The sequence below is a fragment of the Mucor mucedo genome, assembly GCF_025094135.1.
Source record: "Mucor mucedo strain NRRL 3635 chromosome Unknown EV154scaffold_49, whole genome shotgun sequence".
Taxonomy (NCBI): Eukaryota; Fungi; Mucoromycota; class Mucoromycetes; order Mucorales; family Mucoraceae; genus Mucor; species Mucor mucedo.
The window spans coordinates 93102-120308 of NW_026252333.1; the positions used below are offsets into that span (position 1 = coordinate 93102).

At 36.1% G+C, this 27207-nt stretch overlaps 11 protein-coding genes across 11 annotated transcripts; 4 read left to right on the plus strand and 7 right to left on the minus strand.

Annotated features, from left to right (window-relative positions):
- The first annotated feature begins 726 nt into the window (after window positions 1–726).
- EV154DRAFT_509944 (putative ATP-dependent RNA helicase DDX11-like protein-like protein) lies at window positions 727–3904 on the plus strand. Its single transcript, XM_051601645.1, has 9 exons — window positions 727–894; window positions 955–1051; window positions 1106–1412; window positions 1473–1905; window positions 1970–2692; window positions 2757–2927; window positions 2982–3298; window positions 3360–3444; window positions 3498–3904. The coding sequence occupies exons 1-9, from the start codon at window positions 754–756 to the stop codon at window positions 3744–3746; spliced, it is 2523 nt and encodes an 840-aa protein (XP_051457319.1). The 5' UTR covers window positions 727–753; the 3' UTR covers window positions 3747–3904.
- A 180-nt stretch (window positions 3905–4084) lies between these two features.
- On the minus strand, window positions 4085–4905 carry EV154DRAFT_509947 (uncharacterized protein). The gene has a single exon (XM_051601646.1). It carries the CDS (start codon window positions 4846–4848, stop codon window positions 4183–4185), a length of 666 nt encoding a protein of 221 aa, XP_051457320.1. The 5' UTR covers window positions 4849–4905; the 3' UTR covers window positions 4085–4182.
- A 686-nt stretch (window positions 4906–5591) lies between these two features.
- Window positions 5592–6613, minus strand: EV154DRAFT_509948 (uncharacterized protein). The gene has a single exon (XM_051601647.1). It carries the CDS (start codon window positions 6536–6538, stop codon window positions 5672–5674), a length of 867 nt encoding a protein of 288 aa, XP_051457321.1. The 5' UTR covers window positions 6539–6613; the 3' UTR covers window positions 5592–5671.
- Window positions 6614–7428: 815 nt separating this feature from the next.
- Window positions 7429–9156, plus strand: EV154DRAFT_509949 (NADP-dependent oxidoreductase domain-containing protein). Its single transcript, XM_051601648.1, has 3 exons — window positions 7429–7648; window positions 7711–8115; window positions 8184–9156. The coding sequence occupies exons 1-3, from the start codon at window positions 7577–7579 to the stop codon at window positions 8778–8780; spliced, it is 1074 nt and encodes a 357-aa protein (XP_051457322.1). The 5' UTR covers window positions 7429–7576; the 3' UTR covers window positions 8781–9156.
- A 352-nt stretch (window positions 9157–9508) lies between these two features.
- EV154DRAFT_421264 (ribosomal protein L31e-domain-containing protein) lies at window positions 9509–9853 on the minus strand (the record flags this gene model as incomplete). Its single annotated transcript, XM_051596009.1, has 1 exon — window positions 9509–9853. One exon carries the CDS (start codon window positions 9851–9853, stop codon window positions 9509–9511), a length of 345 nt encoding a protein of 114 aa, XP_051457323.1.
- Window positions 9854–10004: 151 nt separating this feature from the next.
- Window positions 10005–12744, plus strand: EV154DRAFT_509950 (glycosyltransferase family 39 protein). Its single transcript, XM_051601649.1, has 6 exons — window positions 10005–10207; window positions 10289–10890; window positions 10948–11044; window positions 11126–11309; window positions 11370–12632; window positions 12692–12744. Exons 1-6 carry the CDS (start codon window positions 10121–10123, stop codon window positions 12697–12699), a joined length of 2241 nt encoding a protein of 746 aa, XP_051457324.1. The 5' UTR covers window positions 10005–10120; the 3' UTR covers window positions 12700–12744.
- EV154DRAFT_509952 (t-SNARE) lies at window positions 12600–14441 on the plus strand. Its single transcript, XM_051601650.1, has 8 exons — window positions 12600–12652; window positions 12750–12950; window positions 13020–13072; window positions 13132–13235; window positions 13291–13450; window positions 13508–13608; window positions 13669–13893; window positions 13961–14441. Exons 2-8 carry the CDS (start codon window positions 12790–12792, stop codon window positions 14069–14071), a joined length of 915 nt encoding a protein of 304 aa, XP_051457325.1. The 5' UTR covers window positions 12600–12652; window positions 12750–12789; the 3' UTR covers window positions 14072–14441.
- A 916-nt stretch (window positions 14442–15357) lies between these two features.
- On the minus strand, window positions 15358–15831 carry EV154DRAFT_421276 (uncharacterized protein; the record flags this gene model as incomplete). The annotated part of the gene is made up of 1 exon (XM_051596012.1): window positions 15358–15831. A coding segment is annotated over one exon (474 nt), but the record flags the coding sequence as incomplete, so codon positions are not given.
- Window positions 15832–16990: 1159 nt separating this feature from the next.
- On the minus strand, window positions 16991–20738 carry EV154DRAFT_589182 (uncharacterized protein; the record flags this gene model as incomplete). The annotated part of the gene is made up of 7 exons (XM_051606848.1): window positions 16991–18257; window positions 18323–18483; window positions 18533–19297; window positions 19353–20052; window positions 20186–20198; window positions 20282–20326; window positions 20718–20738. 7 exons carry the CDS (start codon window positions 20736–20738, stop codon window positions 17002–17004), a joined length of 2961 nt encoding a protein of 986 aa, XP_051457327.1. The 3' UTR covers window positions 16991–17001.
- Window positions 20739–21094: 356 nt separating this feature from the next.
- On the minus strand, window positions 21095–23928 carry EV154DRAFT_551937 (uncharacterized protein; the record flags this gene model as incomplete). The annotated part of the gene is made up of 5 exons (XM_051605020.1): window positions 21095–22314; window positions 22381–22560; window positions 22593–22670; window positions 22762–23330; window positions 23414–23928. The coding sequence occupies 5 exons, from the start codon at window positions 23926–23928 to the stop codon at window positions 21095–21097; spliced, it is 2562 nt and encodes an 853-aa protein (XP_051457328.1).
- A 2585-nt stretch (window positions 23929–26513) lies between these two features.
- EV154DRAFT_421217 (uncharacterized protein) lies at window positions 26514–26871 on the minus strand (the record flags this gene model as incomplete). The annotated part of the gene is made up of 2 exons (XM_051596004.1): window positions 26514–26765; window positions 26818–26871. 2 exons carry the CDS (start codon window positions 26869–26871, stop codon window positions 26514–26516), a joined length of 306 nt encoding a protein of 101 aa, XP_051457329.1.
- Window positions 26872–27207: the final 336 nt, after the last annotated feature.

Here is a 27207-nt window from a genome sequence, read left to right on the forward strand (position 1 = left end):
CTGGCATAGACGGTGGACCTTTTTCATGGTGAGTTTGGATTTGTTTTAGCCCATCAAGTGTAAATATATCGTATTTGGCATAATGGGTATCACTTGGATCCAAAATGAATGAATGCGCAAAACCTGGGAGGTCATATAGTGAAGACTAAGCTCAGCCATAATATTGAAAAAATTGGAATATATCTTTCATTCTTTTTAGAAAAGGAGGTGATATTAAAAAAAAACCAAAAGTAATTATTAACTAACCTTTTCACAATATTTGTTATTCTTTTATTAATACAAAAAAAAAAAAAAAGCAAAAAGGAAGAAAAGAGGGTTATTTATAAACTGATAAATAAGAGCTGAATTATGTTAGGATGATTTGATTGCTTATTTAACCGCCCCTAATGTTTGAGCCTTTACTTATAATGGAAACACCTGCATAGAATCCCAGATTTGCATACACGAAAAAAATCTGGTAGTTGTCCATCAGTGTTTCAGAAGTAGTATGAACAGATTAATTTCAGCCATCTGCCCAAGTTGGTCCCATTATCCTGGGTAATTTGGCATTACACGTATGTCTGAAATAATTCAAAAGTTAGGCAGAGTTTTCAAAATCTGATTAATTGTGGATGAAAGCAAGTGGCACGAGGACTCATAAATAGAAGATTTGTGGCGTTCTAGTGGCGTGTTAACCCAGTCTCGATCAAGCTTCCTTTGCATTGTGTTAAGACTGCTTTTGGTTATTTTTTTTCTATTTTTCATTCCTTCTTAATGACGCATGCCATGAATTCAGAAGCAAAACCATTTGGGTTTCCTTTTGAACCGTACCATATACAGAAGGATTTTATGGAAGAGCTGTACAATGTCTTAGAACATGGAAAAGTTGGCATATTTGAAAGCCCCACAGGCACAGTAAGAAATACTGAGGTTGTCTATTCAATGTATATCCCTCAACCTTTGAAAAACTATTAGGGTAAATCTCTCAGTTTAATCTGTGGTTCTTTGAAATGGTTAAATGATCATGACAAAAAAGACCCTGAGCCCAATGAGCCTGTTGTCAAAGTCAAAGGTACATATGCAGCTTTCAATTTTAAGCCACGTCAAAATAACTGATTTAGACTAGATAATCAACCCGATTGGATCACTGCATTGCAAACGAAATCACAGGACCATAAGAAGAGGGAAGAGCTCGAGGAAAGAAGAAGAGAGCTGAAAAATAGAATTGATCGTGTACGCAATGAAACTTTTACCATTGAAGTCGTTGAAAAAGCAAATAAGAAGAGAACCTTGCCGAAAAAGGGCGAGGAGAATGACGAAGAGTTCTTGATCGGCGATTATGATAGTGACGAAGAGAATGGAGCTAGTACAACAGTTAACAAAAGCGATGCCACATCAAACCTTTCCAAGGAAGTTCAAGCCTTATTAGCAAAGTATAAAAACAGCATTTTTGTTATGTCTAGATAGCATATTCACATAAGTTTTTGTAACAGGTTTGAGACAAAAAAGAAATTATCCAGTTACGAAGAGGAAGATGAACCAGATATGGAAGAAACAAAGATTTATTATGCTTCGCGAACACATTCACAATTGACCCAATTTGTACACGAAGTCAGCAAGACAATGTATGCAGAGAATACATACGAAGTATCATTGGCATCCAGAAAAAATATGTGTATCAATCCAGATGTCAAGAAATTGGGAAATGTAAATAAAATCAATGAAGCGTGTTTGGATCTTCAAAAAAGCGGATCAAAAAAAGGTCCTTGCAAATTCTTACCACCAGCAGATAATGTCACAAAGTGGAATCATTTCAGGGATCATGCCTTGGCTAAAGTACGTGATATTGAGGATTTGGTAACAGTGGGCGAGAAGCTTTCGACATGCCCTTATTATGGATCCAGAAATACAGCCAAATCTGCAAGAGTAAGTGATCATATTACGGTGTTACCCAGTACGTGAATGTACTCACGTTATATAAATTTTTTAGCTTATTGTTTTACCTTATCAACATTTATTGCATGCCAGTACAAGAGAATCTCTCGGAATATCCTTAAAAAACAACGTTGTCATTATCGATGAGGCCCATAATTTGATGGAAACCATGACTTCTCTTTACACAGTATCACTCACATTACAACAAATTCAGCTGGCCTGGAATCAACTCAACCTGTACATTCAAAAATATAAATCCAGATTGCTTGGAAAAAACGTCGTCTACATCAAGCAAATTTTGAGTATCATCAAAACTCTCATAAAACATTTACAGCCAACAGACGCATCGAAAAAAAAGGATAGTGTCATGGGTGTTAACGAATTCTTACATGTCTCTGCCATCGATCATATCAATATGTTTAAAATAAAAACATATTTAGATGTCAGTTGTCTTTCGAGAAAATTGAACGGTTTTGTCGAAAAAGCAAAAGAGAAGGAAGAAGAGGAAAGGCAGAAAGAACGGCTACTTAACCCAAATGCACCTATCTCCCCTCCTTCTCCATCACTCACTACTTCCACTTTGACATTAACCCAAATCGAATCTTTTTTATTGGCATTAACAAACCCTGATAAAGATGGAAGAATCGTTACGAGTTTTGGAACACCAGAAAATCCTGGAGTCACTATCAAATATATGCTTTTAAACCCTGCAGATGCTTTCAAACCCATTGTCGATGAAGCCAAAAGCGTCATTTTAGCTGGTGGTACCATGGAACCCGTAAGTTGCCTACAATCCAAATTATTGCAAACACACATCGATATATAAATCATGCCCTATATAGATTTCAGATTTCTTTCATCATTTATTTCCTTCGGTTCCCAAAGAGAGAGTTTCGCATTTTTCATGTGGACATATTATACCACCCAAAAACCTGTCTACAATTACATTACAGGAGGGTCCATCGGGAAAATCACTCATGTTCAACTATGAAAGTAGACAGGATGTAAAGCTAGTAAGTTTATAACTGTTTATTTTATACATAGACACGTTAACTATTTAAACATAGATGGATGAAGTGGGTCAAACCATCGCTAATTTATGTAATGTGATACCGGATGGTATAGTCTGCTTCTTTCCTAGTTTCACCTATCTTGACCAGGTTTATAAAAGATGGTGCTCAACAGGACCCAACAGCATTTTGGACCGAATTCAAAAAAGAAAAAAAGTATTCAAGGAGCCGAGAGAGAGCAACATGGTGGAGGCAACATTACGTGATTATTCTTTACAGATTGATTCCCCTGATAAAAATATGGGCGCGCTGTTACTTTGCGTTGTCAACGGTAAAATGTCAGAAGGTATCAATTTCTCGGACAGACTTGGAAGGTAAATATAAATACATATAGGGTGATATTATCAGTAAAATCATCACTCAACATCCAAATAGAGGTGTCATCATGATCGGGCTACCTTTTGCTAATAGAGGTTCTGTCGAGTTGATTGAAAAGATGAATTACGCTCAAAAATTTTCGGTAAGAAACACAACGGGCACATGCAATTTTATTTTAACATTTTACCTTTATAGAATGACGGAACGTTGAATGCAGGCACAGAGTACTACGAAAATCTTTGTATGCGCGGTGTCAACCAATCCATCGGAAGAGCCATTCGTCATCGAGGAGATTATGCTACCATCGTCTTACTCGATAAAAGATACGCTACGCCTCGTATTGGAAAAAAACTGCCTAAATGGATTGGCGATCATGTTGAAAACTGTGATAAGTTCGGCAAAGTTATGGGACGAACTTCCAAATTTTTTCGAGAAAAACAATAGTGAAAACAATGTTTACAGAGACAGGTATGCGGTGTTGTATCTTTTAAGAACCATTCTTTTCACCCTCATGTTTGATCCCATACGAAAGCCCCTAAGAACCCTTACCCTTCTTTGTTACATCATCCAAATAAATCGTATGGGAATTGCTTCTTGACAGCGCTTTTTAAACTTGTTTAACCTTTCTAGTATATTGACTTACTAAATTTTTGATTAATAAATTCAAAAGTAACTTGAGAAAGTCTGATCTTATATCTAAAAAGGTATCTGAGATGTACAGTGCTTAAGTAACTGTATCGTGCTCTACGGATATCTGTGTATAAATACAGAAAATTTAATTTGTTTAAGGACCATATGTCAGATTTATTCATTTAAAATTACTAATAATGGAATGTAACGACTAAAACGAATGCTTACGATTTTTTCTTTGCAAGCGTTTTTAGTTTTTAGAAGCCATCAATCTGTTTTTTTGCTCTTCTGTCAGAGAAACAGTTCGGCTATTTACGAAATCAATGTCAGGGAGTGGTCTGCCTTCAGTGCAGTAAACCATAAATTGGCACATAATACATCCGCCTATACGAGCGTGCTCCGGATTAAACTTGTTATGATACTTGACAATTTTTACTAACCACATTGGCATACGGCTAAACATAAGTTCACGATCATACACGCTTTTCCCACCCAATAAAACTCTGTAGTTTCGTACATGTACAGAGTGAGTATTGGGAATACCGCCGCACATAAGCAAATGTCCAATTTCGCTAAGCATTTTGTATTGTATGTTTCCTTCATGGGTGAAGTTGTCCGATATATAACACGCAAGAGCTTCACGAGCAGGAATTTTATGTAACACCTTCTCCTCATATTTATTGTATTCATTTATTGATAAACACGCCCTAGCAATACACATATTAAAAAAAGATTTTGCAATCTCTATCTTGGGAGGATGATGCTTTATTTTCTTTAGCATATTACTTATCGAGCTTTCGCTATTACGCCTTGACGATATTTCAAGGGACTTCATTTGATCAATAAGAGGAGGGCATTTCTTTTGAATAATAGCACGTTCATTGGATGGGTCAAGTGGTATAAAAGGCACAGTCATGGTTGAGAAAGGAAGCTTTTTAAAAGAAAAAAGGACAGATACTCTAAAATAAATGGGCGCTCATTTATCACAAACAACAGGATTTTTTATTGGTTTTGCCAACGCCTACAGGTAAACAGACATACATAACAGCGCAGGTGCTTTTTCACATCTTAACTTTATTAATCAAAGTAACAGTTTCAGCTATTGATTGTCCTGTATTTGAATCATCTTCTAATTATGACAACTTAGTACGCAAAAAACTGGGAACAGCAAGTACTCCTTTAAAACGACAGAATTGTAAATGACGCCATATAAGCTTCCTTTAGACCAATTGCAATTAAAAAAGCCTAGATATGCACCTTAAATTTAGACAGACAGCTGAAAAGAATAGTTTTGATTTGTTTGCAAAACTAAGATGCACACAGTATTCTTCGGAAGTACGAATAACCATATCGACAGGAACGTCCTACACATACTTTTTATTATCAATGACACGATTACTTTAGCCCTTTACAACATCTGAAGTACAGAGAAAAAAGTTGTATGGATAACTAATAACACGAATATGTTCTATACTCCAGCAACATTGTTCAATTTTGTATATGTATAAATTTAACTTTATGATTTATTAACAAGTGTGTCTTACGCAAATTAGATAAGCACCCCATCCCCTCAAAAGAAGAAATCGAAAAAACATCAATACATTCTCTAAATGCATAGCATTAGAAAATAATAACTATTTATTTTTTAAACTTTTCACATGAAAACATATCGTTAAATATAACCATACTTATTAAGCAATATGATGATATCCGAAGTTCCTTTTATAACATGTATCCGTTTAATAATCATCCAAAATGTGTTTCTCTTCTGCTGTAAGACAAGTAGTTTTCCAATTTAAAAAGTCAATGTTTGGCAAATAAATATTCTTTTCACATCGAATTCTGAAGTTGTTCATAACATATCCACAGATCTTGCTATTGTCCATATTAAAAACTCGAAGTTTGTCTTGAAGAATAGTTTTTTGCTGATCTGATAAATCACTATGTTCGATGTCAGAGTCAAAGATACTGCCTGCCTTCAACTTCTCGCGGTACGCTGATATAAAGTCACAATAAGAGTCTGGTAGGTAACATAAAAGGATGTTACCAATAAGATTCATAATGTTAAAGTTGATAACCCCATGGCGTGAGAAGTTTTTATTCAAGTAATCGTCCAGTATCTCATTTTTGCCGACCTTCTCAGATTTATAAGCCATCAACACATCTCTCTTTGTACAAGCTGCCACAACACACAACTTAAAGAACGCATCACTTATCTCAGCTTGAGGAGGTGCTTCTTTAATCTTGTAAACCATAGCCACAGGAAGAGTTGCGAACATGGGTTTTTTGCTGTGCACAGAAGAGCTCTCTTGTGAAAGGTAGGCAGGGTTTGTCAATTTTGCAGAATCTTCTTTGTCATTTGTTTTGTATTTTTTGATTACTCCTGACTCTAAGAGCTCACAATTGATCAAAGTGTCTTTGTTATCTTCAAACCATGTTTTTGCTTTTCCTCCCAAGTGAAAAGCCAGCATATCATATTTTCTGTTCTCTTCCCATCCGCTTGTTTGGCTTAAACAATGAAATTCATCAAGCCACTTTTCGACATCATCACCGGTCTCACCCATAAATGCAGCCATGAATCTTTTGTCTGAATTACTCGAGCTCATTTTTGATAGTTTTCGATAATTTCTAACAACAATAGATATATATATATTAAAAAAAAAAAAAAAAAAGAAAAAAAAAAAAAGAGAGAATGGATAAAATGAAATGCGCAAAATTAGATTTCATAGCTAAATTTATTTCAAACTTGAATTAATCAGGTATCCCATCCAACTTTGTGTCGAAATATAATGCTGATAAATTACTCATGTTGTCAATTTAAGACTACCTCCGTTACTAACAGTAGCTTTTTACAAGCGGTCAAGCTACATCACCGAGTCAATACCTTACCATTTTCTCATCCCGATTATTAAAAGTTTTAAGGGTTATTAAATTTTGAAGATAGCTACTGTTTGTAAAACCACACTCTATTTAGAAAAACCGGTCTTTTATTTTGTGACATATTGCAGCTTTTACAGTCCCCAAACTTTTTATCACGTAAAGAGCTCCACTTGAGAACATCTCTTACCGATATTCGATAAGAGACAAAATATACAGTCGCGTACATACTAATAAGGTTTATGCACTGGAGCTCTGTAGATACTTTTTACAGAAAACCATCGCAGGAGATATCAGACCACCTGACGATTCTGTCTATATCTTTTTATCCAGACAGAAAAGGCAAAAAAGAACGTAATATAAAAATTAAATTTGGTAATTTTATGCGCGCGTTTTTAGGTCCGTCTCTGAACTCCATCATTGTATTCATTGTCCTTGGCTTGCAATGGATAGTAAACCATACTGCGAGGCATTTTATCACAACAAGAGAGATTTGAAATAACGTTAACCAATACATAAAAGGTATTTGCCAAAAGCTTCAATGTATTGTCAAACTGTTAAATCGCACAGTGGCTTGTATCAACCACGGCATTGTGGAAACGTCGCACGCCTATCAATTCGGGTATACAAATACGTAATATTATTACATTTTAAGCCAACCGGGAGAAAATTTATTAAATCCCGATAAGAGTCAAACATATACATATAAGAACGCGTAAAAGAGAGATACTTCGTTTTCCAAAAACTTTTTAGTTCAATTTCATAAAATGTCTAGTTCTACCAACACCAAGGAAACCCCAAAAATGCAATATGTACGTTTTGGTAACACAGGCTTGAAGGTAACAATCCAGTAGCAGCAACGAAAAAAAAAAAATTACACACACCTAAAAAAATTGTACAGGTTTCCAGAATTTGTCTCGGTTGTATGTCCTACGGTAGCTCAAAATGGAGTCCTTGGGTGAAGGACGAAGCTGAATCAATCGAAGCTATTAAAGTAGCCTACAATGCTGGTATCAACTTTTTCGATACTGCTAATACGTATTCAAACGGTCAAAGCGAGATTGTTCTTGGAAAGGCCTTAAGAGAGTTGAATGCTCTCAGAGGTCGTGTTGTCATTGCTACAAAAGTTTACGCGCCTGTGTATCCTAAAGTAGAACAGTATGGTATTCGTGACGTGGATCAGAACCCTGAACTGATCAACGGCTATGGTCTCTCTCGTAAGCATATCTTTGATGCCGTAGATGCCTCTTTAAAGCGACTTGGTGTTGAGTATATTGATCTCTATCAAATTCATCGTTTAGATACTGTAAGAAAAAGAAAATACATGTAAATAACTTTAGCAAGAGCTGGATGTCTAATTTCTCAAAATTTTAGGAAACCCCCATGGAAGAAATAATGGAGGCCTTGAATGACTTGGTTCGCTCTGGAAAAGTTAGATACATTGGATCCAGTGGCATGTGCGCATGGCAGTTTCAAAAGTTAAACTCTATTGCCGAACGCAGAGGATGGACAACATTTGTATCGATGCAAAACTTGTATAACCTTCTCTATCGCGAAGAAGAGAGAGAAATGATCCCCTATTGTGTTGATGCTGGTATCGCAGGAATCCCATACTCCCCATTGGCTACTGGCCAAATTACCGGCAAGAACAGAGACACCGCTCGATCAAAAACTAATTTCCAAATGACCACTTTATATCCTGTTGCCAAGCAAGATAGTAATGAAATTATCATTGATCGTGTCGAAGAGCTCGCCAAGAAGTATGGTGCTTCCAATGCACAAATTGCTTTAGCATGGCACTACACAAAGCCCTATGTTGTATCTCCTATTGTTGGTGTCTCTAAAGTCGAACAACTTTATGATTTGATCGGTGCAATGGACATTAAGTTAACAAAGGAAGATGCCGACTACCTGGAAGAACCTTATACACCAAGACCTGTTTCTCTCCTTGCTCAATTTAATCAAAAATAAAAAAATTCGTTGTATTGTTCTACCACTTGAAGTCTTCTTTTCCAAAGGAGAAATGATACTATTTTACATGATTTAGTTGGTTCCAAATATGCTTTTGTAATTAACATGACAGTTTCTGTTTTGTTATTGTGTTTTCACCAGGCATGATTATTGATTTTAAAATTGTACAGTGTGATGACTACTGACGATGCCTTTTACGTAGTGTGCAATTTCGAGGAAAACAATTTTCATCTCATCGTGAAGTGCCGTAAAAAAAAAAGCACAAAGCTTGTGCATCTAACTAAAAATATTTAACTGATCGCATAGACAATAAGATATGGACATGGATTATATCCGTATGTAAGCACACATCCCCCTTCCATGAGCAATAGGGGTCGATTATCCGAATGAATTAGGAAACAGTGTAGACATAACTTTCAACCTTGATTTATTTTAAAAGTGAAAAGATAAAAAGGTGTGTGGTGTATAGGTTCCAATATTTAGTTTTCATCTTCAACGACTTCAGTGTTAAGACCTAAGATGGGAACCAAAAACCAAAAGGAAAAAAAAAGAAAAGAAAAACATGATGTGTTTCATCAGTAACAATGTCGCTTCATAGATAGGAGGACCAAAAGATGAATTTTGGTATATTATTCTCCAACCTCTTGCGCTCACAAACTGCCGGAAAAAGAGGGTAACCCCCCTTCTACGCGGAAACAGCGATACAAAAAGTTTTTTAAAAAGAAAAATCACTTACCCTTGAAGTCAACACAGGGAACAAAGGTAACATAAGAGTAGAGCTTCTCCTTAGCATCCTCATCATCGTTACGTCTACGAGAAATGCGGACACGAATACGGTGGTTGGTATGCTTAACACCACGAGACCAGACGGCCTTGTTGAGAGAAGGATCAAGACGAACATCCTTGGTACCCATGGCAAGGGTAGCGAAAGCCTTGACAGACTTAATGGCATGAGGGGCACGCTTTCTCAAAGAACGACCAAAGACATGCTTGTGCATATGGATGGTGTACTCACGAGTAACAACATCAGCGAGGGTGGAACGCTTTTGGGTGGTCTTTGCGTCTTTGGCCATTTTAATTAATTAAAAGAAGAGAGAGGGATGGATGGATGGATGGATTATCCACCCCTTTACATATCAGATGGGGTCCGGTAAAAAAAAAAAAAAAAAAAAGGCCAAGAGAAGCGGAGTTTTCTGGGTTCAGGCCCTCCTTTGTCAAATCATAGGCAGCACGCGTTATTGCCTTAAGTGCAACTTTCAGTTGATAAAAATAAACTTATTTATTAAATTCTTCTTTCTTCTTTTTCATCTCTTTTCATTAATATAAATTTACTTTGTGCAATGTCGTCTAAACTGCGACAAAGACGTGCAGAGTCAGATGGCATGACTGAAAAGCATTCGCAAGTCGATTACGACGATTCTAAAAAGGTAAAAAAATAAAAGAGAGAGAGACAACATATATCAAAAAAAGCTACTTGACGAAATACTAAACCAGAGATACATAAAAAGTATGGAAAGGATTCGGTTCCCAGCCAACGTAATCCAAACGGTCACCGGTTAGCTTTGGGATTTCTTTGTGTGGTAGCGACGATAGTTACATTTTATAAGATCTGGAACCCTGACGAGGTCGTATTTGATGAAGTTCACTTTGGAAAGTTTGCTGGATATTACTTGAGAAGAACATACTACTTTGATGTTCATCCACCTTTAGCTAAGCTCATGATTGCTGGTGCTGGTTATCTTTTAGGTTTCGATGGCCAGTATGATTTTGCTAATATCGGTGATAATTACTTGGATCATAACGTTCCTTACATTGGATTACGCGCTTTGCCTGCTACCTTGAATGTCTTATGTGTTGCCTTGATATATTTGATTATGAAGGAGTCTGGCTATACTTTAGCTATTTGTGTACTCTCCACTGCCATGTACGTTTTTGACAATGCAATGGTCACTCAAAATAGGTTGATCTTGTTGGATAGTATGCTTTTGATCTACATGTTAGCTACCATGTATACCTATATCAAATTTAGAAAATTGCGACACGAATCCTTCTCCGTCGCCTGGTGGTTTTGGCTTCTTGCTACAGGCGTCTGTATGGCCTTGACGGTTAGGTAAACAAAAGAAAAGAGAATACACAGGGTCGTGGTTTGACTCATTGGTTTATATAGTGTCAAGATGGTTGGACTTTTCTTGGTAGCACTAATTGGTCTTTCTGTAATTTATGACTTATGGGGACTTTTGGATATCAACCGCGGATTAAGCATGGTAAAAAAGAAAAAGAAAAAAAGGGTACACTGGGTTTTAAAAAGTGAAAAGTGATTGACATGCCAGTGCGCTATTTGTTAGGACCAATTCATGAAACATTTTTATGCTCGTGCATTTAGTTTTATTGTGGTGCCCATTGGAATTTACCTCTTTTGGTTCTATGTTCATTTTGCGATTTTAAATGAATCTGGTCCCGGAGATTCCTTTATGACCTCTCGATTCCAAGACACTCTCAAAAACAGCCCCTTAAAGATGTCTGCCTTGGGTAAAGAAAAAAGGATACACAAGAATATTTAAAAGCGCGTATATTAATGCACGTAGATAGAAATTCACTATGGGGATGAAATCACATTAAAGCATAAGGACACCAACGCTTATCTTCACTCTCACGACCTTCATTATCCTTTACGTTATGAAGATGGACGAGTCAGTAGTAAAGGGCAACAAGTGACAGGTGTGATGGAACCTGACGATAACTGTTATTGGCGCATTAAGCCTAATAAAGAAAGTAGCGATGGACTTGTCAAGAATGGCGATCTGATTCAATTAGAGCATGTGATTACAGGCACGAATTTATTGACACACGATGTTGCATCGCCTTGGATGCCCACCAATGAAGAAGTGACAACCGTTCCTTTGGATACGCGTCATGAAGAAACCTTATTCCAAATCATCTTTGAAGACGATGATCAAAACGTATTTGAAACACACATGACTTCGTTCCGTCTTGTACATCAAGACACCAAGGTAGCCATTTGGACACACAATAAAAAGTTACCTGAATGGGGATTAGAGCAATTAGAGGTCAATGGTAACAAGAACGCGATTGATAAAACCAATTACTGGTCCGCCCAAGAAATTCGCGGTAAGAATGCCACAGAAATTAACGCCAATCGATCCGTTAAGGAAGTCAGATCCATGCCATTTATCAGCAAGTTTCTCGAATTACAAGGACGTATGATTAGTCATAACGCAGGACTTACTAAACCTCACCCCTATCAATCTACACCTATTACTTGGCCTTTTATGATTCGTGGTGTCTCCTATTGGTCCAAAGAATCCACACGTTCTCAGATCTACTTGACAGGTAATTTATTTGGTTGGTATTTATCAGTGGGAGGAATTGCTGTCTTTGCTGGTATTATGCTTGCGGATGTATTGGCACGCCGAAGAGGTATTGAGCCTATCGAAGAGCCTGTGCGTCATCGTGTACTTCAATCTGCAGGATTCTTTTTTATTGCTTGGGCTCTTCATTATTTCCCATTCTTCTTAATGGGTCGTTCCCTTTTCCTGCATCATTATTTACCAGCTGCCACTGTCAATTACTTATTATTGGGTGCCATGTACCAATTTATTTTTGTCGACGGCATCGATTCACCCGTCTCTTTCTTGAGTCTGAAATCCAAAACAACACGTCAAACAAGCATGAAGGCTGAAGTGTCTTATAAGGTATATATTGCTGTTGGTATCACCATTGTGTGCCAAATCGCCATGTTTGTCTTCTTGGCCCCTTTGACCTACGGTACCCCACTCACTTTGGAAGAAGTTCAAAGTCATCAATTATTGAGCGGTTGGAAACTCCAATACGGTAAGTTAAAGCAAAAACTACTTTTTCATTGTTTGTTAATTTTTTTTTTTTTTTCGTAGCCAAATAAATAAAATCTGCATCTTTTTAAATAAAAACTATTTTTTTTTTCAAACTCACCTTTTCTTTCCCTTAATTAACACAAACACATAAAAGAAAGATGGCAACGCGAAGTAGAACGCTGTTATTTCTTCAATATAGAAACTCGTACGCAAGAACCCAAGGTTCAGCCCCTCATTTTTCCGCAGGACTTTCCGAAACAGAGGGATTAATCGAAAGCTCTAACAATGTGATTGAAATGTCGGTCTTACCGCCTAAATGGTAAACAAAAAAGAAAAGAGAGAAAGTTTGTTGACAGCCGTTACTTATTATTCATTGGTTTTGATAAAGGGTGGACATTGTAGATGAAGTAGATGAGGCACTTGATGTCGTGAAAGACAAGAGTAACTATTTAAATGTTAATTTGTGTGTACGAATATTTAATATAAATTGTATTGAACAGTTACAAAATTGGAAACAATGCATCGGAAACATTTATTGCCTGGATTTGATGACCGAACTTCTGACGAGGCTGCGATTGATAATCTCACTTCTGAAATCACAGACGTAAGTCTCGATATCTAATACATGGATACTTTGAGACTCAATTAAAAAATCATAGGAATTTTATCGTATCAAACGAGATATACAACGTATTCGAGTGGGTGTCAATGATTCGGATCAAGACGATATGTTAGCAAGAAATATACAAACCAGTTTGGCTACAAAAGTACAAGACGTATCTTCCAGTTTTCGAAAGCAACAATCCTCATATTTACAAAGTAAACTTTTATGCAACCTATCATTGACTGGAGCTCCGACTAATGCTTTTTTAATAGAGATGCAAGGACAAGAAAATCGTAAAGCCGATATATTGGGTATGGAAACTGTGCTGAGTAATGAAGCCGCCGAGTTTTTGTTGGACGAGGATGCTCAAGTGGTAAATTGAGAAAAAAAAATTAGAAGGGACGAGAAGAAAAGACTGATAGGTATTTATTAGGGATTTACAGAATCACAGTTGGCCGTCATGGAATCAAACGATGTATCGATTGATCAACGAGAACGGGAAGTGAATCAAATTGCAAAATCCATACATCAGTTAGCAGAGATTTTTAGAGATCTTCAGTCACTTGTGATCGATCAGGGATCTTTGCTCGATCGTATTGATTTTAATATTGAACAAACCAACGTACAGGTCAGAGAGGCTGTAGTGCAATTGGACAAGGTATTACTCTTTTAAATATGCATAAGTAAGGGCAGCATGAATTAACCAATATTTCTCTCGGTTGTAGGGCTCTCATTACCAAAACAAGACCCGAAAACGTAAAATAATGCTCCTTTTAATATTAATCATTATGTTGTTGATTGTCATATTGATTGTGAAGCCTAAAAAAAGCCGATAAAACAAAATATAATCAGTTTGTATCATAGAACACTTACGGTAACAGATTGCGGCCTTTGTAGACAATCTCTTGTTGGCTATTTTGACATGTTTTTTATTTATTTTCAAAGAAAAATGGCCCATGCTTTTCGTTATACCCCCAATTAAAGTTTTGGTATGCTTTTATAAAAAGCCAAATTAAAGAAGTATATTTAATTTTCAAGCAGATACGTCTTATATAATATTTGTCACTCCACATCTGAATAATTTAAGGTAGCTTTGCAGAACATGCGTATCAATAGACTAAATTATTGATTCATGCAGACGATTGTCCCTAATATTTTTACATCTTTACCCTCACTATACACACACACAAACAAACACATACACACACAAGTAATTAAAATTTATAAAAGATATTTGGTTATTTATTTATGATGAATTGGCACAAAAAAAAAAAAAGTTATAATTTCTAAATTATCGGATAATTTAAATGATCAAGATTTGCTTATTGCCGTGATGCTTTTCACATAAAGTCATTTCTTCACTAGCTGACTCTTCACCAGATCTACCACAACAACCGAATTTTTCACCGCGACGACCGTGCTTCTTGCCACCACGCTTGCCAAAAGGACCGTGTCTACCACCAAATTCTTCAGCAAAAGCACCATAACGACCAAAAGGGCCATGTTTACCACCAAATCCTTCAGCGCCACGATGACCACCGTGTTTACCAAAAGGTCCATGTTTACCAAAAGGTCCATGTTTACCACCGTGCTTACCAAAAGGACCATGCTTGCCGCCAAATCCTTCACCAAAAACGCCAGCAGGATGACCACCAAAAGCACCAGCAGGATGACCTCCAAAAGGACCAAACGATCCATGATGACCGTGCTTACCACCGAAACCTCCGAAAGGACCGTGATGTCCAAATCTTTCTGAGCCAAATTCGTGAGGTCCAAAATGTCCATGAGGTCCACGACCACCAAATCCTTCAGCACCACCACCATGTCTGCCAAAACGACCATGATGTTTACGACGACCTTGACATTCATCAGAAGATTCACCTTGACTAGTAGATTCACCAAGATCTCTGGGATGATGTCGACCATAAAATTCACCACCATGAGGTCCACCACGACCACCAAAGAAGGCACCATGGTGTCCACCACGACCACCGAAGGGACCGCCACGACCACCGAAGGGACCACCACGACCACCAAAAGGACCACCATGACCATGACGACCACCATGAAGACCAAATAGAGCCTCACGAGGATCTTGTTCAGGATTTTCAGCTTGTTCTTGACGACGTTTCATTTTTTCTGATTTTCTAGCAGCTAATGTATCGAGTACTTTAAATTCATAGTCGAAATGATGATCAGTGGTATCCTCAGCGATGAAAGAGGCCAAGATGCCAACCCATCTGGCGAGACGATGGCTGGAGGAAACGATTTCCTTGTGTTGGTCAACGAATTGAGTTAAACGAGCAAAGGCATGACCGGGAAGGATATAGACATTTTCGCTTACGAGATCTGCTTGAGCGTAGAAGCAAAGACCTTTAATCTCAGGTAAGGATAAGAGGGATTCTAATTGGGATTGATTTTCCAAAGACTCGGTTTCGTTGTCTTTCTTATAATAGAGAACAACAGGAGAATCCACACGACGAGTAGATTCAATTAAAGTGACAAGATTTGTCCAGTTCAGCTTTTCAGAAAGAAAATCGAACTCGATAGTAGGTTCGTTGGTAAAGTAAATAGAAACTTGAATTGTAGAAGACATTGTTTTTATTATTGTTGTATAATTATTATACTTTTTGAAATTAAATTTATCTTTTCTTTTATACTTTTTTTTTTGCCAAGCGAAATTGCTGCGAAACAAAAAAGGGAGGCTGATCCGAAAAACCGCACTTCCGGAAAACCGCACCTCACTGAACGACCTCCGAAATGGCGCACCTGCTTATTGAGTTTAAATTCCCTCTGAGCACCCCAAAAAAGCAATTTAATTTTTCATGCATTGTATTGGACGCAAGTTAGGAACTACAACATGCTGAAGTTTGATAAAAAGATATGTCTCATCATTTTAATGTCAATTGAAGTCACCAGATATCAGATTTTTACCGAACTGAACTTACAACCAATGTGACCTGCAAATTAAGTAGCATTACTTGGTATATTTTAGATCACAGGTAATACTTCAATAGGGTATCTTTGATAATTATGAGCATTTTAGCTAGCACGAAAGGATGTGAGAAAATGATGTTTTGTAATACTACGTAAATTCAGACAAACCAAAGTTTATTCCGGACAAATGCAAAATATAATTCAGACGAAGTAATAAAAAGTCTGGAATTTTGAAAACACCAATGTTCAGACATTTACTGTACCTACTCTAAGACATGTTTGATTAGTTTATTCGTTTGAAAATTAAAGTAGTGAGAGGAAATTACCTGCATTAATGAGCCAAAGCGACAAATTTGGTGCATTTCCCAAAAAATCTGAAGCAAGTTCACGATTCCACAGTGTTCTTTTTTCTCCGTGGCCCATCAATTGGCTGTTTACACAAGATGTTCTTGCACCTAGAATTCCCTATTAGTTGTTATCAGTTCCTTTTTTTTTAAATTACATCGATAAGCCGTCGCCTTTAACGGTGGACATAATTTTACGTCTGTATTTGCGAGGATTATGATAACATTAAACTTCTGGTCGGCAGTTATTAAATTACTTAGGTTGTAAAATCCTTTTTTACTTCGATCAGACAGTCAAGTAGTACTTGCTGAATATGAGGGTTGTAATATAGCTATAAGTAAACTTTAATTTAACTCGCCATAGATATAAAGTTATACATCAAAATTCATAGAATACAGCCTTTTTATTCACCTTCATCTAAAACATTTTTACTGGCAAGTCTGAGTATCAATTTACATATTAATATTTTTTTAGGCGGCCTTCATTAAACTTGTTTCTCTTCGTTTGATACTTCTTCTGATGACGAGGTTCTTTCTGCATGGGCTTCTTTTTTGATATTTTCATGTATTTCGCGAAATACCCTGTCATCCATATAATACGCCTTCAATACTAACTCTAAAATTTGGTTTCTGGCTTCAATCTGTTCCAACCTTTCTTGCATATTATAATCAGAATTGCTTAATTCACTATTCTTGTCCTTCTCGATGCTGTTATGGATAGAAAAACTATCTATTTGTGTACCGGATGCGGATTGTTCACTAAGAAATCTTTCTCTTTCTCCGTTAAGCGATCTGCTACGACCCGCAGTCAAACTGTGATCTTCATTTACAGTATGAATATTGGAAAATCGTTCGTGCACAGGTGTTACAAATGGCACATTTTCCACTCCGGGAATGCGAAAAAATTTGTTCAAGTTTTTAGATTTACTCTGTTCCCAACGTGATTTGAAAGAAAGACGTTGAAAAATTCCCCATGGCTTTGCCGGCCTTGCACCAAACAAAAAAACCCTCAAGGCTATTAACATGCTGGCTATACCACCTAAAATGCCAAGAGTGGACATAATAGTCACGTCCCTTTTTTCTGTAACTACTGTCTTTTGCTGGTCTAAAGGGTATAGTTCCATGAACTTAGTTTTATATCCTGCATTTTGATTACCAAAGACTTCTGAATTGGTAATACTAAGCTCTGAAATTTGAATATAATTAGGAAACACTCCCACTAAATTCCAAAGGCTATCGGGATCAATTTTTTGAGTGTATGTTATTTTGAAATGAATGTTCACACTTGACAGTCCATTTAAAGTTATCTTTTGGCCCGCTGTTCCATGAATAAAACTATTATTGAGTTGAAAATCTATCCAATCATCCAAATATTCGGCACTATATTGACGAGGGAAAGGTGATATATCGAAAACTACACGATTGGGATTTTTGGTCGGTTCATAAATTTGAATATGAATTGACTGTTCGACAGAGTCCGAGACTCCACCAGAGTGGCGAAAATTAAGATATGCACCTTCATGAATATAATTAAGTCTGTCTATTGGTGGGGCATACATGTAGCATATTGTTTCGCCTTCCAAAAAATTTGGGCTAACTATAGACCTTGGCAGTTTGTAAACATCTTCACAATAGTTAACATCAGACGGGTTAGATGAGGGCAAGCAATCAAGATAAGGAAAAACGCCATTAGTGTCATTGTAGCCATAATAATACCATCCACTGTAACATATGCGAATATCTAGAATACATTACTACCGTTTAGCACTCGCTGATCAGTGATACCACTATACTTTAAATAGTTACCTGGGAAAGGTACATCATTAGTTTCCAGAATCTCTTCTGTTGATGATACAGAACTGTTGATGATGTTGTATGCAAAATAGGCAATAAAAAGCATAAACAGCAAGAAAAAAATAAGGTTTGTTACCAGGCCATATATCTGCGTCGAAAATGTCTCACCAGCTCTAATTTTTGTTTAATTTTTTGACTAGGCTCATTCTTTTATAATATTACCTTCTACTGCAAAAGATACCGATAATTCGTTGAAAACTGCATGTACGTTTTCCTTTGAAACATATTGTTTTCCGGTTCACAAGCATATACATGATAATAGCGATGATAGCTATGGCACAAATCAGAACTGCAAAGAGAATAACAGAAGGGAAAACATGTATAATTGGATCAGTTTCAGAAACAAAGGGACCTTCATATTGGGAAATAGTTGGAACCCAGTTTAGCGAAAGGTTATGAGAGGATGTGTTTTCATTATCAAGGTTCTGGTATAGTAGTTCAAATATATTTACATCTTTGTATACTCCAGAATCTTTGTAATAATTATAAGTACCGAAAGCAAAAACCATATACCCGTTAGAAATAATGGCCGACGAAGCGTAAATGTTTTCATATTGCGAATGTCGATAGTTTTTTGCCTGAATAATATCCCATGCATTTGTAACCAGGTTTAGTCTTTTTAGCACCTTTGGATTTGCTTCATTTCCCACATTATACAAACTTTTAGTGTTAAGCTTTGTGCCAAAAAATATAGCAAAATTAGTGTTCGGAACCAACTGAACCGTTACTCCTTCGTCATATTCTTGATTAAGCAGAATATCGTCTGATGGTGACAATGACAACGTTTGGTTTTTAATCCAGGTTTTGATTTTGGTATCTAGTACCATCATTGTCATATGCGAGTTGTAATCTTCAGTATCAATATTGGCTCCTATCCTTCCAAAAACAGAGCCGATGTTTCCATCTCTGTCAAAACAAATCATTCTACTATTTAGTAATAGTACATAGCATCCAATCTTTAGTTTGCTTGTTATTTTCTTACGGTAGATTAAATGTACTGGGTCCTATAGTTTTATAATCAAATCCATTATTGTCGATAATACCGTAGTAATTGTAGACAGGATCGTAAAAGTAGGACGTTGTTAAAGGGTTTCTGTCTTCGTAAAAGTTCGTGCCGCCTATCACATATATCATCCCGTCTTTGCCTAAAACAGTGCCATGTCTTGCCCTCATGTAAAACGCACTTTCGTCTGTTTGGTTGTATGTGGGAACTTCTTTTTCAGTCCATGTAAGGCTAACAAAATCAAATATGTAAGGTCTTACTACTGTTCTACTTTTTGTGGAGCCAGTGGAATAATCCGCGAATTTATGAGACAATATCATCATGTGGCTATCATCGATCATTACAGCACCACAAAAGGAACAACTGGGGCCTTGGTTTATCTGTTTCACCAAAGACACTGTTGCTGTTTCTCCATTTGGTGTATCAAAATTGTACTCATACATATCGCTAGAGTGTCCTACAACTGCCACATATCGTCCACCATAAACATACATTTTATTATTGTATGTAACGGCTGATCTTCCATATAATCTCGGGCTAAATGGAATTGATTCATCGACAATTGTAACTTTACTGACAGTTTCTTTTATCAGTCCAATGTATATCATAAGGAGCAAACGTATAACTTGATGCAGTTTCATGTCGTTTAGTTTTTGATTTGAGATTTTATCTACGAGAGCTACAAAAAAGAGAAAAGACAAAATCAATAAGCAAAAATATGTCCGTCAATGTAATTTGATTTTAAAGCCGATATACACGTAGTGGTTACACAAAAGTTTGATCTGCATCTACAAAGTTTGAAGGTCGCTTACTTGCCATGCTGTCCTATATGGTTGCCATTTTTTCCACTAAAATAACTCATAAGAATAAAGGCATACCTATTCTTAAAATTGTCGACGCTACTTTACCTTTCGTAGGATTTGGAAGTTCAACGAACCTTTGTTTACAGCAAACTACAAACCTACATAAGTTGATAATACAAATATATGTAGATCTTGATATATACGATTGGCGTATAAACACTGTTTTAAAAAAATTAAATGTTTACTTCTATTATAAACATGTTATCATATTTTTTTGGATACCATAATATTAAGTATTTGTGCATGTTACTGTTCGAATCCCGAGAGACATTTATTTTTTTGGCCGGTATAGGACTCATGCTTCTGTTCATTTATTTATTTGGGCTTAAGTTATAGGTTTGTGTCACTATTGTTGTTTAGAGCATACAACGTCTGAAAATCTCTGACGCCAAATGCGTCACATGCAAATATGCAGTCCGTTACGTCATTGTAAAATAGAAATTAGAATAATTGCTTGATGCCCCTTTTAATTTGTCATGACCAGAAGGTCAAAAACAGTCATTGGTAGGACGACTCACTAAGTTTGTCTTGAAATCCTTTGTTTAGCTCAATATATAATGCAAAAAAAAAAAAAAAAAAAAAAAAAAAAAAAATCAGGTTGGGTAGAAGATAGATCTGACGTAAAGACTAAATCATATAATAGAAACTGATGGCATTGCAGACGTACTAAGAGTGTATTGAGACCTTCACAAGTAAAAAAACAACAGGAACAAAGTGAATTAAAACCAACTGAGATGCGGATAGAAATACCAATTCATATATCAGTAGCTTACGACAGCATGTAATATTCGACTTCAAGTTGTTAAAATAACATTGCACAATTTTTATTTTTCTAATCCAATAAATATGTGCTCGTCATCAATTTTCCTTTTCTTCTTCTGACAACGGGGTACTTTCCGTATTAACTTCTTTTTTACTATTTTTATGTATCTCGCTAAATATTCTATCATCAATATAGTAAGCTTTTAATACCAACTCGAGAATTTGGTTTCTGGCTTCAAGTTGTTCCAATCTTTCGTGCACATTATAATAGGAATTGCTTGATTCTTTATTTTTATCGTTCTCGGTGCCGCTATGAATGGAAGAGCTTTCTATTTGTGTATCAGAAGCAGATACCTCACTAAATAAGCCGTCCTTTTCTTGGTTACGTGATTTGCTAGAATCCGGCGCCAAACTGTGATCTTTGTTTAGAGTATAGATATCGGAAAATCGATGGTGCACAGGTGTTGCAAAGGGTATATTGTCTACACCAGGAATACGAAAATATTTTTGCAAAGTTTTAGATTTACTCTGTCCCCAACTTAATTTGAAAGAAAGGCTTTGAAAAACACCCCATGGATTTGGTGGTCTTGCACCAAACAAAAGAGCTCTTATGGTTATTAACATACTGGCGATACCTCCTAAAACACCGAGAGTCGACATAATAGTTACATCCCTTTTTTCTGTGATCACTGTTTTCTGTTGGTCTAAAGGGTATATGCTTATGGTATTAAGTTGGTATGCTGTGTTGACAATACTGATATCTGAAAGCTGAATATATTTTGGAAAAATTCCCATTAAATTCCAAAGGCTGTCGGGGTCGATTTTTTGAGTGTAAGTTATTTTGAAATGAAGGCTGGCACCTGCCAACCCGCCTAAAGTAACTTTTTGCGCTGCTGTTCCATGAACAAAACTATTATTGAGTTGAAAATCTATCCAATTATCCAAATATTCTGCGCTATATTGATGAGGGAAAGGTGATATATCAAAAACTACGCGGTTAGGGTTTTTAGTCGGTTCATAGAGTTGAATATGAATTGACTCGCCAAAATAAGTTGGGGCTTCGCCAAGTTGGTCAAATTCAAGGTAAACGTTTTGATGAATATAATTCAATTTGTCTTTTGGGGAAGCATACATCTGGCATTTAGTATCACTTGCCATGAACTTTGGGCTAAGTATAGATCTTGGGAGTTTGTGAACATCTTCACAATAGTCGAATCCATACGGGTTAGATGCTTTTGAGCATTGAAAGTAAGGGAATTCACCATCCGTATCATTGTAGCTACGATAAATCCATCCATTGTAGCAAATACGAACATCTAGAATATATTACTAAAGGTTAACACTATCGACTGAAAAAACACCATTATATTTTCAATATTTACCAGGGAAAGGAACATCATTTGCCTCGAAGGATTCTTCTGTGGAAGATACAGAACTATTAATAATACTATATGCAAAATATGCAACAAATAGCATAAGTAGCACGACAAATATAAGATTTGTTACCAAGCCGGATATCTGCGTAGAAAATGTCTCACCAGCTCTAATTTTGTGCTTAATTTCTGTAAATTGTTTTTGTTCTGAAGTAAATTACCTCCTACTACAGAAAATATTAACGATTTGTTGAAAACTGCATGCACGTCTTTTTTTGAAGCATAATTTTTTTCGGTTCCTAAGCGTATACATGATAATAATAATAATTGCTACAACACCAATCAGAACTAAAAAGAAGATCGCAGAAGGGGGAACATATATATTTGAACCAGTGCCAGAAATAGCGAGTCTTTTATATTGAGAAATAGTTGGAACCCATTCAAACGAGAAGTTATCCGAGGATATACTTTTATAGTCGGGCTTTTGGTATAATAAATCAAATATGTCGATATCTTTGAATGAATGAGAATTGGGGTACTGATCATCAAATCCAAAGGCGAAAACGAGATATCTGTTAGACATAACAACTGACGACGCGTAGATACTATGACGTGGGAAATTTTGATACGTTTCTGTCTGAATATCATTCCAAGTATTTGTGATCAAGTTTAGATTTTTAAAAGCGTATGTCTTTGTTCTATTTTTCATTTTAAGTGAAGTGTCAGTAACATGAAATAGACCAGGAAATACAGCACAATCAGTGTTTGGAATCAACTGAGCTGCTATTCCTTCGTCAGAATCGTAGAAACGCTGTGTATTCTCCATCGATGGCAACGACAATGTCTGATTTACATGCCAGGTTTTGGTTTTGGTGTGCAGCACCATCATAGTTGCATCCGAATTATAACTTCTCGAATAGGCATCATATCTTCCAAAAACACTGCCTATGTTTCCATCCCTGATCGACAATAATTTAACTTCATTTAGTAACTGTATACATGATAAACAATCTTCAGTTTAGTTTTTTTGTTATTTTCTTACGGTAGGTTAAATGTACTGGGTCCTATAGTTTTATAATCAAATCCATTATTGTCGATAATACCATAGTAATTTAAGACAGGATCGTAGTAGTAGGACGTTGTTAAAGGGTTTCTGTCTTCGTAAAAGTTCGTGCCGCCTATTACATATATCATCCCGTCTTTGCCTAATACAGTACCATGTCTTGCCCTCATGTAAAACGCACTTTCGTCCGTTTGGTTGTATGTAGGAACTTCTTTTTCAGTCCATGTGAGGCTGACAAAATCAAATATATAAGGTCTAACGACCGTTCTACTTTCTCTAGAGCTAGCTGAGGAGTTCGCAAATTTATGAGACAGTATCATCATGTGGCTATCATCGATCATTACAGCACCACAAAAGGAACAACTGGGGCCTTGGTTTATCTGTTTCACCAAAGACATTGTTGCTGTTTCTCCATTTGGTGTATCAAAATTATATTCATACATATCACTAGAGTGCCCTACAACTGCCAAATGCCGTCCACCATAAACATACATTTTATTATTGTATGTAACAGCTGATCGTCCATATAATCTCGGACTAAAAGGTATGGATTCATCGGTGATTATGATTTTACTGTCAGATCCTTCGATCAGTCTAATATATAAAGTTAAGAGCAAACATAAGGCCCAATGTAACTTCATATAACTACAGTTCTTGGTTTGCAATCTAATCATTTGAAGCTAGAAAGAAAAAAAAAAAGAAGAAAACACGAAATCAGAAAGCAAAAATAGTTATGCCCGTCAATGTCAGTGTTTTTTCTAAGCCGATAAATAAATAACACATACAGACACATATTGTCGTCGCACAAATGAGCTTGGTCTGCATATACAAAGTTTGAATGTCTCTAACTTGTATGATTTATTATTAAAATTAAACGGAAGCCCCGTCATTTTTCACCTTTCAAAGATTTATACGAGCCTAAAGATACTTCATCGTCAAGTAATTAACGCCATTTTACTCTTATTGTGGTATCCGGGAGACCACTACTGAATCATTATCTACGACAAGAGAAAAACCTTGAATTAAACCAAGTATGCAGATCTCGAAATGTTTTATCCACAGTCATGGTTAAGCCCTCAGGGACATTTATGAGAGTTGCAGGTTCGTGTCACTATTATTGTTTAGAGAATATGGGCATCTGAAAATCTTTGATGGCAAGTTTGTCCCACACACACACACATACATATAGAACTTACTGTGTAAAAGACTCCGAATAATTATTTCTTACTCCTTTTGCAATTGTCATGGGTAGAGCATTGTCAAAATAAAAAATTTCTTTGGTATGAAGGCTCACTAAATTTGACTTGCTTTGATTAATTAGAGCGACTGAACTGCCACTATACTAGTGGTCACGTCTTTGTGATGATGATCATTTAAACGTGATGCATCAGTACCCAAACAGTGTGGGTTTTTTTTTGTGAGTGATATGTTTAGTAGTTTGGTTTATGGATTTATATGTAGAATCAGATTAACAACATGCAAAAAAAAAAAAAAAAAAAAAAAGATTGGATAGACAAATTAAAAGTAAATATTGTATAATATAATACACACACACAAAAAAAAAATAAGGCATTGATTCTACCTTGTACACAACATAATATGTTTTTATGAACTCAGATTTTCTTTGGATGATTATATCATCTTTTTACTGTTTTGTGAATACAAAGCAAAATCACGGGGAGAGGAGGGGGTGATACGAAATTAAAATAGAGAGTGATTTGTTGCTTTGTGAAATAAATGGTGTTTTTTTTTTTCGTTTACCCCGTATTCAATGGTAGGACGGAAAATGAATTAGAATAATAATAAAAAAAAAAGATCTCATTGAAACTCTAAATAGTCTGGAATTTTACTGATGTCTAGAATTTCCCCCCTCCCCTTTTTCATCCAGAAAAAAAACGTGGTTCAATCATATATTGTAAAAATTTCATGTGTTACACTCTTTTATAAAAAAAAATTTTTTCTGCTTGACAGATGAAAAGAGTTTGTTCTCTTCTTTCTTTTTAATGTACGTGATTTTAAAAACAAGGCCTTTATAAGCATTGTCATTTAATAATAAAAAAAAAAGAGGCCCATTGACACGACTCTTTTTTTTTTTTTTTTAAAAATACGATTTTCCTTTTCAAATTTAGTGTGAGAATAAAGCATGTTTGATGGGCAGAGATAACAATTTTTTTATTTAGCTAATGCAAAGAACCAAAAAGAAGCTTTTTACGCGTAATTTGGAATGGAGAGGATGTCATATGTCTTTAGATAAACTAACTCCAACTGACGGATAACATGGGATACTCCATTATGGGGCATCTATTACTGATGCATCTACAGCGCGTTTTCTTAAACAGAAAAAAAAAAAGATCTGATGACACAGGACAGCTATTATTTATTTTACTGAGTTGGACCTGGGGCAAAACATGTCCCAGCTAGTTTTTACTATATAAATGCATTGATAAATGATGTCATGCGAAAATAACATTAGATTACATGAAACGAGATTTATACCACTAGTCACGTTTTTATTTAAAAATACACTTCTCTCTCAGATCATCATCATCATTCGATCATTTTTTTTTTGGAGTAGAAAGGGTCATGGTATCTCAAAAAGTTGAAGAGGCAATCGGGTCATCCGACTACGGGAACCTAGACTCCATTGTAATTTAGCAGCTCCTTTTGTTGTTTTTTACCGTGTATGGTAAGCCCTTTCTTTTTGTCAACATCACCATGGTAAGAAAAGGTAACCCAATCAATTATTTTTGCATGAATTTGTATCACATACAACTCAAAGCTGGTTATAATAGTTGTGACTCACAAGGCGCAGAGGAAAAGAGTGAGGTATTTTTTTTTTTTTTTGGATGCCTCCTCTTCATCTTGTAAATACAACTTTTTTTTAGCTGTCCAATTATATCCTCGTATTCTACCAACACCCCATTTTTATATATGGAATAAATGTTTTTTTTTAAGAGGGATTTTATTTTTTTTATTTTTATTTTTTTTATAGTATGTACAATGGTGAGGGGTATTTTTTTTATTTTATTTATTTATTTTTGTATATATATTGGGAAGGCGGTATATAGATGCGTGATGATCAAGAAAAGAAAGGACTGTATGTTTTTTTTGGGGTATGTATTTTGTTATATGTATGACTGGAAAGATCAAATTTGGGTGGTGATGAACTTTGAGATGAAGCTGTTAATGCAGGTGAAGTGGATGCAGACGAGACATTGGAAAGGGTACGAGGGCGAGGAAAATCAGTGAATTCAGGGTATGTGTAACCTAGCAGTGGATGGTTGCGTAAAGCATCCGTTCGTAAACATTGTTCACTGCAGTAAAGAGAGTCCTAATAATAAAGTTAATTCGCCTGTCAACTTTTAAATATTTGTTCAACTCACCGAAAATGGGCTCACTGCATTATCACAAGAAGTACACCAGTTAAGATCTGCCATGGTTACAAGGGCATAAGGAAAAACAATAAAAAAATAAAAAGAGAAAGAAGGACAGAAAAAAAAAAAGTAGTAAGAAAACAAAAGAGAGAAAATACAAGTTTATTCCTATTTATGCCACTTCCCCTTTTTTACTCTCTTATCAAGAAAACGTGCGCTTAATAAATAGAGGTCCGTTATCGTCGCCCAGCTCCAATCTAGCATTTCCATAAAAGGCAAGTTGTCACACATCCGTGACAATCTTACTGGTGTTCACCCCCTTTCCCCCCCCCTCCCCCTTCCTCCATTATAATTATCGCCTTTTCATTGATTGGTTACCTTCATCACTCTTGATAGGCT